At 56.1% G+C, this 11,411-nt stretch overlaps 1 protein-coding gene across 3 annotated transcripts in view; it reads right to left on the bottom strand.

The window, feature by feature from the left end:
* Positions 1-2,512: 2,512 nt before the first annotated feature.
* The window catches only part of LOC101951468 (phosphatidylinositol 3,4,5-trisphosphate 5-phosphatase 2-like), a 30,881-nt gene continuing 21,982 nt past the window's right edge, over positions 2,513-11,411 (bottom strand). For 2 of the 3 annotated variants that reach the window (XM_008166517.4, XM_005284513.4), the window contains exons 17-28: positions 11,146-11,245; positions 10,262-10,350; positions 9,584-9,665; positions 9,361-9,450; positions 8,795-8,911; positions 7,392-7,480; positions 6,818-6,905; positions 5,934-6,089; positions 5,535-5,610; positions 4,639-5,203; positions 4,080-4,198; positions 2,513-3,759 (exon numbers count right to left, since the gene is read on the bottom strand). In XM_008166517.4, the coding sequence (XP_008164739.1) occupies positions 3,627-3,759; positions 4,080-4,198; positions 4,639-5,203; positions 5,535-5,610; positions 5,934-6,089; positions 6,818-6,905; positions 7,392-7,480; positions 8,795-8,911; positions 9,361-9,450; positions 9,584-9,665; positions 10,262-10,350; positions 11,146-11,245 (1,704 nt within the window). In that variant the 3' untranslated portion in view covers positions 2,513-3,626. The remainder of the gene's footprint in view (positions 3,760-4,079; positions 4,199-4,638; positions 5,204-5,534; positions 5,611-5,933; positions 6,090-6,817; positions 6,906-7,391; positions 7,481-8,794; positions 8,912-9,360; positions 9,451-9,583; positions 9,666-10,261; positions 10,351-11,145; positions 11,246-11,411) is intronic. The other variant, XM_024103741.3, reaches the window with a different exon arrangement.

Here is an 11,411-nt window from a genome sequence, read left to right as displayed (position 1 = left end):
CTCAGGTGCCTGCCTGAAAAGAAACTGCACTGCAATGGAGGGCAGTGAGAAACTTGTCGGGGGAGGGGAGGAGGCGGGAGTGGAAGTCACTGGCTTTTTGATCCCCCATCACAGGTAGGTGAGCCACCACCCCTCCTTTCAGCTTCCCTGCCTCCCTTTGCCAGCACTACCTTCTCCCAGCCCCAGAAGGGGACCCGCTGGATTCCTGCTGTGGTGAGACAGGGCCAAAGGCTCCTGGTTCAGGAGAAGACTCAGAACCCCTTGCTTTGCTGTGACGGCCCTTGAAGATTGGTTTTACTAATGATGCTCTGCACTGACCCGCTCTCTTGACACCTGCTGTCAAAAGGCACAGCCAGCATTTATGTTGAGCCTTAGCATTCCCTTGTCTGACATTTGGGCCCCAATCCTCCATGCCCTCTCTGCAGCCTCAGATCCCCTGCCTCTCCGTGCTGTCTTGCCTGTGGCACCTGGCCTGGCCATCCCATCACCAGACACCTGGTCATCAAAAAACAAATAATGCATAATTTTAGAAAATTGAACTGAATAATATGAGATTCCCATTTGTGGGACTAAGGTGCCAGCTGCTTTTCAGCCTCGGCCCTGTGCTACATTCCTACCCGGTGCTGTACCATACCCCTTGCCTGTGTCACACCCGCTACTCAGCACCACTGCCTGCCCTGTGCTGAGTCCTACCCTACACCACTCCCTTTGGCCAGAACCTTGGAGCCATACTGCCAGTAAGGACAGCCTGAAGTGTTGTTTGTCCCTAGCATTAGCTAGAGTTGCCCATCTGCAGCAGAACTGAGCGGCAAGTGAGAAACGGGCAGATACAAGGTGTGGGTCACAGCTCTGACTTGGAGCAGCAGGTGACACACGTTGGTGCCCCCTACAGGCTACAGCCTGCCAGGGTTCTGGGGCACCTCACAATACCGTCAGCTTCTGTCCCTGGGCCAGTGAAGGTTGGACACGTGTGGAGCTGACAGGCAGACCATGTCAGTCTCCCGCCTGTGGCACATTCTCCACAGGAGATATTTCCCCTGCTTGTGAGCACCAGGTTGCAGGGGTTGATATCGGGACAGTGGGGAATTTGATGCAGCGTGCATCACTGGAACCATGTCACTAGGTTCCACCAGGACCAGGCACGTGCAGGAGCTGGGCAGGGCACAAAGGGCCAAGCCAGCATTTCCCCACCATTTTTTGTACTGGCTATGTCAGTATATAGGAGCTGTAAGGCTGCCATAAGTGCCCCTCTGAGCAACCCCTGCTGTACAGAGCAATCAGAGTCAGTGGAGCTGGTGCTAGCTCAGCCCCCAGCACCTCCAGTAGTCCATGTGTCAGAGCAGCAGGGGCTGTGGCTGCTGCATTCCCACACTCTGGTATTCACAGCTGGCAGAAAAGCCCACAAGCCATTGACAGCTAGGGCAGCCCCTCAGGAACTGTTCTAACCTGTGCTGGCAGCTGTGTCAGCTCCCTGCACCTTACAGGGGTTTCTCCTCCTCCATGGTCCCTGTGCTAAGCTCAGCTCCAGTGCTGCTGAACTGGGCCCAGCGGCCCTGAGTGCCCTCCCACTTAGCCCCACCCGACAGCAGAACTCTGGGGGGCCTCAGAGGAGTTACTCCTGATTCACACCAGTGCCAGTGAGGCCCGACCTCTCCCAGGGTTATTCCTGGGACAAAGACTAGTGCTGCCACCTACAGGCCAGTCTGAGGAGAGTGCCTTAGAATGGGTATCTGGGGCAAGTGTAGCCAGCAACACTGCCAATCACCCTGCATGTTTCAGCCATGCTATCCCACCCCGGAGTCGGACAGGCTGACGCACAAACATGCCCACATCCGGCTGACATGGCATTGAGTAGAGGCTTGACTAGATGCTCAAAGGAAACCCAAATATTTGCTTAATGTCCACTCTGAAGCTCAGTGTTAAACAATACACAGAGGCTTGTGTGACCTAGGCCCATCTCTATGCACGGGCAGGGCGCAGCTGGACTGCTCTAATATTAAGAAACAGATTGCTCCATGCTGGGAACAGGAAATAACCTGTTGGGACAGAAAGCACCAGCGGCAACATTGCAAATGGAACCAGTGTTTCCTCCCAGACAGCAAAGTCACCACAGCAGAGGGTGTGGGTGTGTGGGGGGCACATACATCACCTACGCACACAAGCTCCTCCAGGACAGCCTTCTCCAGTATGTGTGACACAGACTCACAAGCACCTCTCCCCGCCATGTCTGTCACCAGCCAACACTTGGCTCTGATTAGGAAAGGTTTGGGTGTTGTTGCTCGGGCTGGAGGGGCATAGGCAGAGCTCTGTGGGAAGACCAGGACTAGCAGGAGGGCTGCAGGTCAGGGCTGGGATGGATGTGTTGCTAGAGCTCGCTGGAAGGAAAAGCTTCGACCAGCCTTGTTCATAATTTGCCTGGTTCTAGCCAGCACTATCACCCTTTTCCTGCCTCAAGCACCAACTTCATCCTGTCACCACAGGGTCAGAGAAACCAGAAAGTGGACTAGATGTGGAGCTTCCTCGCAGCTTTGGGATTTTATTGTTAATTGAAACAGAAAGTGTATCTCACGAGAAACCAGCAATATGGAGCCTATAAAAACTCCATGTGGCAACTGCAGCTAAACACAGTGTGATTGAAGGCACATGGCAGGAGGATGTGGGGTGCTCTGCAAACATCTAGCTGCCATCTAAGGGACAGAGCAAGCAGCCTTGTTCTCCCACAGAGGGACCAGGTCTCTGCCCCCAAGGGTGGCTGGACTCGGAGAAGCTGTTGTCCATACATAATAAGTGCATTAGACTAGAGTGTTCTCCCCTGTGACGCACTTGGAGGCCCCATGATGCTGCAGCGCTGGGGCTCTGTCCTCCATGTGATGTTTTAAGGTTCAGTTCAGACCCTAGAGAAATCAAGCCCTTGTGACCAAGCTACAATGCACATCAGGTGCTCCAGCACCTATGTGGGCAGAGACTGGGAGAGGTACCCAGCCAGCCCAGGTTGTAGAGTCACCACCCACATCAGCTGTATCAGACTCAACAAGGAAAGTCTCAGCTCCAGTGCGATGTGGCCACATGGACTGTTGCTCCCACCTCCCCTGGCTCAGAGTGTATCATGCCTCTATGCTGGGTGTAAGTGGAACAGGGCTCAGCATTAGGATCCATGCCCACCAGAGGAGAAGTCAGGCCCTTTCTGTGGCTCAAAAAGGGAAGGAAGAAAAGTTAGTGCTGGAGTCTCAGTAGCTGCTGGGGCTCCCCTGTTACGTTCTGGCTACTCTGAATTCCCAGTCACCCCTCCATGGAACCCGGCTAGACAGTTTGGGGTTGTGGCCAGTTTCACCACAAGGCTAAATGTCCTTTTGGGTCCAGGCCTTCGGCAGAGTCTCAGCCAGATGCACAGGGCATTTCTGAAGCTACCGCCAGGGGAGATTATGCACGATGACATCAGAGTGACAGTGAAGGTTGCAAAGGAAGGCAGCAAGGGGGATATTTCCAATCCAGAGGCTTAGCTCAGTGACCCCAGATCTTGGCCCTGTCCCAGGGACAGAACATCTTCAGCAGCGCTCCACCTCCTGCACCAGGCAGCTGTCCAGAGGAGATTAAAAAGGCACAGAGGAGTCTGAATGCCAGATTCATTATGGGTTTGGTTTCAGACTGGGTCCCTGCTGCAGGCTCCTGGGGCTGCTCTCATGGAGCTTGGCTTGGATGAGCTTCCGATGAGTGGGGCTCAGCACGCCAGCGTCCAGCAGGTCCTGGTCAGTGATATTTCTAGACAAGGGAGAGAGGGAGAGCAACTGAGGGAGAAGCCAGCAATGCAATACAAGGCAGGGAGGAAGGGGACTCAACCACCTATGACTATTGGACACGGAAGGACCATGGGACTCCAGAGGTCATCTCCCCCTAGTCTCTGCCCTGCGCTCTGCATCCAGGGCTCAGCGAGGAGGCCCCAACTCTCCTCCTGCCCCATGCTGAACTCAGAGCTCTTGCAGGATGTCCGTGGGGCACACGAGCTGGACTGTGTTATTCCAGTAAGGCACAGTGGTACACATGAGCCAATGAGCCCTCACACACCACTATCCTTACAATACCTGAAGAACTCCAGATCATCCCAGCCATTTTCATACAGCCCCGCCTCATACTGTTCCAGGCCCAAGCGACTCAGCCACCTGCCAACGCTCCGGGGGTGATCACCACTGCCACAGGGCCACTAGGAAAGAAGAACCAGGATATGGCCCAACAGCGTCACGCCAGGGGACTACAAAGCAACGACTCTAGCCCCAGCTCTGCTGAGTCTCCTGAATCCAGTCCTCTTCTATCCCTGCTCATCCCCCATCACAGCTCCTCTAAGGTGCCTCCCTTGTGACCTGCTGTTCCAGCCCCAGGCCTTCCCTGAGCCAGACTGACTGTGGTGCCCAGTGTGGACAAGAGAACTAGGATGGGAGACCCCCAAGCTCGCTGATGCCCAATCAACACATTTACACATAGGTCTCCAGAGACTTGTGCATTAACACCCTCCCTACACCTGGAGCTCCTTCAAGGCCAACACGAAGCCCTCGCCAGGCTTGGGAGTGTCTTGTCTTGGTGCATCATGTCTCCCTGGCACATAAGGCAGCTGGTGCTTTCCAGTGTGGGTTGCCCAGGACATACCTCTCCGGCACGATTGAGTCGGCGAGTGTCCCGCTGGGACCTTGCCCCCTCCCAGCAGCTCTGCTGTGGTGGCTCCAGTGCACTGCGGGTGTGGCGCAGCAGGTTCTTCCGGCCCTCTGGCTGGCTGGGGCCCAGGCAGCTTCCTCTCTTGGGGGGCTCTGTGTCCACATCACTGAGGCACCAGGCCATGTGCAGGGCAGTGAGGGAACAATCACCTGATGTCTGCGGATCTCTCATCAGAATGGCTGACTTGGGCCTCTTGTGCCTCCCAATCTGAGAGAGGCTGAGCTGGTGCCCACAGGAGGTGGTCTCGGACACAGGGTAGTGGGGGCTTCTCTGTAGCTGTTCCTTGGAGGAGGAGTAGGCTTGTGCTCCTGTCAGGCTCTGCAGCCTGCGGCATGGAGAATGGCCCGGATGTCTGTCAGCCTGCGTGTCACTGGCCGGACTGTAAGGAGGCTCAGACAGGCTGGGACACTGTGCCCAGGTGTTGGGGACCCCCTCAAATATGAAATAGGCTGGATTGGTGTAACTGCTGGCTGCATCCGGGAGGCTGAGGGGCCGGCTCCTGAAACACACAACAGTCGAGTGGGTGTTTTTGCCCAGAAAGACAACTCCAACAGATAGATAATCCCAGCACTCTGGGACAAACCCAACCCCAGTTCCTGGCAGAGACAAACTGACAGACATCCCAACACTGCAACAGAGAGACAACCATGGCACTGTGGGGCAGATGGACCGACAATCCTAGAAGACAAACAGACAAGCAGCTATTTCACCCACTCAGAGTGCGCCCTCATTCGGAAACCAAACCAAACAACTCTCATCACGAGCCCTGGACTGGCAGCACTAAGTGTCCTAGCAGATTAATGGCCAAGGTGCGGCATGCTGGCAGTTACCTGACGGCACGCAGAGCTGGCTTGGAGAGGGTTGGGAAGTCAGACTCCGTCTCGTCGGTCTCAAAGCTGATCCACTCTGCAGAGAACAAAGACTGTAAAGGTTAATGGGAATGCAGCAAAGTGTTTCGACTGAACTGTTAGCCCAAATGGTGGGAACTCCCAACTGCTCCAGTACCAGCCTCTCCCAGCTGGGAGCTCTAGAGGGAAGGGAGCACAAGGAATGGCAGCAGGGGAACTCCCACTTATTCCAGGCCTGTCCTGTACTGGTGCCTCCTGGGGCAGAAGAGATGGCTGCAGGGGAGCTCCCCCTAGCTACTCTGGGTTTTCCCTGGTCCCCAAGCAGGGAACTGGAGCCCATATTTCTGAAGCAACAGCAGTTCAGTGGCATGGCTGTATTACCGTAGAGCCTCTCGCGTGTGCTCCGCCTGTCCTTGGGGACTCGGACCTTCATCCAGCCACGCATGGAGCCCGTTTCTTCACCCCGGTGGAAGAGGAAAGTCTCAAACTGCTGGGCCAGGCTGCCAATCATAGATCTCATGGCAATGCAGCACTCACCTGCCCAGAGAGCACAGCATCACCTCAGAGGGCGGGGCACCCCATGGTCACTCAGGCACCCACCGACAGCAGCTAGCATCCTCCTCCTCCCACACTCTCACGTTCCCATGGAAAAGTACTAGGACCAGGGACTGGCGGATGCCACACCACAATGTGACACCCACCAGGAACATGGAGTTGTTCATATACATAGAGCTAGTGTCCATGGGGGGTGGGGGTAGCCTGTCCTGCCAAAACTCCAGATGTGCCTCTAGTTTCCCAGTAGCTTGGAGAAACCATTTTCTCCTGAGGGAGACAAGACTCAGTCTCCATGGTCACCACATTCAGGCTACAGCACATGTCCTCAGTGAGGCACCAGCCTCTCCTTTCTTGGCCTGCTCTGGTGGTCAGGGCCCTGCACTATCTACAGGCCCCCAGGTCCTCCCCCCTGAGTCCCAGGGGCAGCAGGGGCTGAAGGACAGTGCCCTGCACTGCTGGGAGAAGACTTTGCTGCTGCCCCTGGGTCTAGTCTCTTGCTCCCTGGTTCAGGAGGGAGCAGGTGAAGCCACAGGGGGACCTGGACCCTTCACTAATGTAGGTGCTAACCCTGATCCCCCTGGTCTCCTGCTCTGGGCTGCTCCAGGATACAGGAGCCCTGTAGAAATCACCTTAGCCCTCTGTGGGGTTCATGTGCCATCCTGGCCACTCCCTAACACTCCCCCTTTCCAGAGGAGGTGTTGGACACACACCATATGACTCGCAACTGTCCATGCCCTTGATGCTGAGGAGCAGATGCTGGTCCAGCAGGTACTCCAGGTCCGACAGGATTGGGCTCAGCTGCACAGGGAGAGACAACAACTCTCAGAAGGTCGGCAAACCGCCAATCCAGCCACACAGCCATGGGACCTAAGCGCTGGGCTTAGGTACAGAGACATCACAGTGACCCCACTGTCCTATAGTACAAGGGCTAAAGCCCCAGTGCTCACCACTGGGTTCACTCTGTGTGCAAAAGAACTTGCTCAGGAGATCAGCCAGGGAAAGGGAGCACCAGGGAGTCAGGGCAGAGGGAGAGGGATGGGTATGCCAGGGGAACAGGGGATGGGGGTGTGTTTCAGAGCCAGTGGGGTGGGAAGTCAGGACCAGAGAAGGGGTGGAGGAGCCAGGGAGTCTAACAAAGTCTACAGGCTGTCACTCCTTATAGTCTGCCTATGTCCTTCTCACTTGCCTCCCCTTTGTTGTGCCAGCCCCTGCCCATGCACATACCCACCAGCCTGCACCCCCCACCCCACCCCACCCTACCCTACCCTACCCTACTGTGCTTACCACTGGCAGCTGTTTAGCTGACCAGCTGAGTTTGAGGAAGCCCGGGATGTCGCTGCTTTGGGAGCTGTTCTCCCCACTCCGCTGAGACTCTGGCAAGAAATCAAGAGAGAGAATTACAAGAGCAAAGCTGTGTCCTGCTGCCAGGGCCGGCTTTAGGCCAATTCCACCAATTCCCCCGAATCGGGCCCCACGCCTAAGACGGCCCCGCGCCCAGTGGCAGGGCTGCCGGGGTGGGGCAAGTGGCTAAGAATCCCTTCCCTAGCTAGAGGCTCCTTTTTAATTTTTACTCACCCGGTGGCGGGTCCTTCACTCGCTCCACATCTTCGGCAGCACGTCCTTCACTGCCGCCAAAGACCCGGAGCGAGTGAAGGACCCATCACCAAAGACTAGGAGCACCGCCTGGTGAGTACAAGCGGTGCTTTTTTTTTTTTAGTCATCCCTGCCGGGGCCCTGTCGAAACTGTTTGAATCGGGCCCCACACTTCCTAAAGCCGGCCCTGCCTGCTGCCAACTTACCCACCTCTCTCTCCACCTGGGTACGAGCCTCCCTCCTCTTCCCTGCCAGCTCCAACCTCTCCTAGGCACCAACCACATTGCGATGGGGAAGGGGGGTGGACTCAACCCAGGACAAATCCCAGTTGTTTGTCATTAAATTAATGGAGATATCCTATCTCCTAGAACTGGAAGGGACCTTGCAAGGTCATCGAGTCCAGCCCCCTGCCTTCACTAGCAGGACCAAGTACTGATTTTGCCCGAGATCCCTAAGTGGCCCCCTCAAGGATTGAACTCCTAACCCTGGGTTTAGCAGGCCAATGCTCAAACCACTGAGCTATTCCTCCCTCCCATTGAGATAGAGCTGCCAGCCCCATTGCCCCCAGAAAAAGAATCCCAACACATGAACAGACTGCACGGAGATCACATCACCCACTGCTGAAATGCAGCCACCTCTGAGGTGAGATGTAGCAGCTGCTTATACCACACCCCGCAACAGTGCACAACCATTTAGGACAGGAAGTTTAGAAGAGGCCTAATCCTAGTGAAACGAGAGGTTGTCACAATCTAACCCAAGTGTGACACCAGCGATACACCTCAATCCTTACACAAAATGTCCTGGGATATGCAATGAGCACAAAAGGCCAGAAGCTTGGCTTTCCATCTCACTTGAAAAACAGCAGCCTGGGCCCTGAGCTCAGTACTGATTCTGGGGACAGCACCCCCTTCCGAGGAGCCCTCTGCAGCACAGCGCCCCTTAGCACTGCACTGGGGCATTGGGGTCAGCACGGACTCGGTGAGGAAAGTCACCTGTGCTGCTCCCTGCAGCACTAGGTTTTCCTTGCTGGTCTCCCTTCCAGGTGCTGGACAGGCTTGGCATGTGGCCAGTAGAGACGCCCAGGCAGCTCTTACCTTCCAGGCAGTAGGAATGGAACTCAATGTAGCACTTGCTGCGGCTGGCTGTTTTCACAATCACCTCGATGCTGTCCCACTCGATGCAGGCCAGGGACTCGGGGCTGGAGCCAGGAGCTGCCAGCACAGAATGGCCAATCAGTGTATGCTGAAGGGGCCCCACCCTGTCGCCAGATCTGACCCCTCAGATGGGCTGTTCTCGTGCTGGCTGATATGACCCCTTGAGGACCTGGGCAGGGTGTCAGATTGTTACTACCCCAAAGGTAGCAGGGAGGGGTCAGTCATAGCTCAGGTCTGTCTGCGGGGTCGGCAAAATGAGTTCCCTGGATCCTATTCCCCAGGCAAAGACTGATCTGTTCATCTCCCCACTAACAATGCTAACCAGCACTGCTGGCTGGTAGCCCTGCGTCGACATGTGTTGGCCCTGAGAACACTGCTGTTTGGAAGTGATGGCAGAACCTACTCAGCACATACGGGGCTAGGACTGCAGCACTCCTGCCCTAGATCCACCAGGGGAGCAGGCCCTCCCAACCCTGTCCAGTGGCCAACGGGGGTAGCCTCCTTACCTTTCCTAGGCACGAACTGAGATGTCACTCCCACCTCAAACGTGGCAAAGACGGGCGAGTGGTCACTGGTCACAATGTCATCAGTGCAGCCTGAAACACCGAAGAGGGAGCCCCGTCTGCCACAGAAACCCACTGTTCCATGCACCTGTTCCAGGCTGGGCCTTGGAGGTGCCAGACTAATGGCCTTTGTGCTCCCAAGCAGCCCCCAGGGCTCCACACTCACCATACGAGTTACAGAGCACGTGAGTCTCAGGGCGTGACTTCCATAGGATGCGATCACACCAGGAGGGAACATTGATTCTCACCTGCAACCAAGAGCAAAGAAGCTTTAGGTGCATGGCTGAGCCTGGTTTGAGCTGCCTGGATTTCTCTGCAGCCTCCCACACTCCCACCACATCTCCCCTCCCAGCTGAACTAGGGAGGTTACCATCCTGTTTGTTCCCAAGGGCAGGGTACTGATCATCCCAGTGTCACTGAAGGCGTGGGGTCCCCCGCTGCTCACTGTTCAGTGACAGCACAGATCACAGTGTGAGAGAGGCAGGGAGTGTAGGATGAGGCAGTGTGGGCTGAATACAGGGCTGAGAGTCAGGAGCTCTCGAGCCCTAACCCCAGCCCTGCCATTGCCTCGCTCTAGACTTCCTTGGTCCAGCTATTCCCTCATGGCCACAGGCAGCCAGCACAAGCCAGAGGAGCTTCAGAGACCCAGCCTGAGAATAGCGGTGGCTCAAAGCCACTGTGTCTTCACCCCTACCCTGAGTGCTGGAAGACAGAATTGAGCCTGTTGGCCCAGTCCTATTCCCTCTCCCAGCCAGGTAGTGCCATGGAGCACCTCACCTGGGACAGTCCCTCATGGGAGCCCTGGCCAGATCCCAGTCCCTTCCTCTCGGGGCCAGACACTCACCCCGGTGGTTTTGAACTTCTGCCAGACATAGCTGTCCCGGGAGCCCCGTTCGTATCGGTATGTGGGGGGGAAGGAGATGTCTTCCTCACCTGGAAATGGAACAAACAGGAAGACATGGAGGCGAGACTGCGCCAGGCAGACACTGCCCGCAGAGCCGATGGCAGGGTCAGAGAAACCCAGCCAGATTATTCTGTCAGACTAGAAAGACTTCCTTCTCCTCCACTGACACACACAGATCTACCATTTCCTCTCAGCCCTGAACTTCATCCCTGCTCGTGCTCTGCCAAAGCACTTCCATCCTGGCCTGTAGCCCCTCTGCTATCCAGCCCAGGGCCTCTCCTCAGCACAGAGAACTGTGTACAAACATCCCCTGGCGACTAAGCTGAGCCAACTACCTCACTGAGCTTACCACCTGAGGCTGGGTTTCTTTTGTGCACATCAAGGTTTCTAGCACATTTAGACACTATGTAGCACAGCCCTGGCTGGGAGGTGACACTAGACTGTTTATGGCTGGGCTAGGGGACAGAGTGATGGTTTGGATGGGTGAATCTGTGGTGTCTGGGTGTGGGGGGTGTAGCGAAGCTCATTGGCCCATAGCTGTTATCTGCATCATGGCAGGGGTAAAACCCCAACCACAGGGCAAAGCCCCATCCTGGCTGTGCTGTATCTGCTGCTGTTGGAGACCTGGGGGCTCCTGTCTCTCCTGCACATTTTGGCAGCAGTTGTAGAGCTTGTCCTGCCTTAAAGCATTGTTGAACTGTGAGTGCAGGAGGTGGCGATGGGGGCATGGTATACGGGAGCCTTGCTGGGGGCGAGGCAGCAGACAGGCAGGCGGTGCTCTGGGAGGGCAGTGTGGGCTCCCCATCTGTCCCCATCCCACTCACTAAATCGCAGGAACACCTTGTTCTTCTCCCGCTCCAGGGTGAGCTGGTCCACGGCCAGCAGGGCCTCAAACTCCTTTTTGTTCACATGAGCTAAGATATCCTGAGAGGGAAGAGAGAAAGGTCCATAAGCACTAGGATTTGCAGGGCTTTTCTGTACTCTTCCCCCAGCATGGGATCCCACCACAGGAGTCCTCAGAGAAGACAATGAGTCCGTGTTCACAGTCCACACCCATCCCCTGCAAGCCTTTGGGGCTGGGCTGGGAGGA

This window comes from Chrysemys picta, chromosome 9 (assembly GCF_011386835.1).
Source record: "Chrysemys picta bellii isolate R12L10 chromosome 9, ASM1138683v2, whole genome shotgun sequence".
Taxonomy (NCBI): Eukaryota; Metazoa; Chordata; order Testudines; family Emydidae; genus Chrysemys; species Chrysemys picta.
This window is presented reverse-complemented; position numbering and strand designations above follow the sequence as displayed.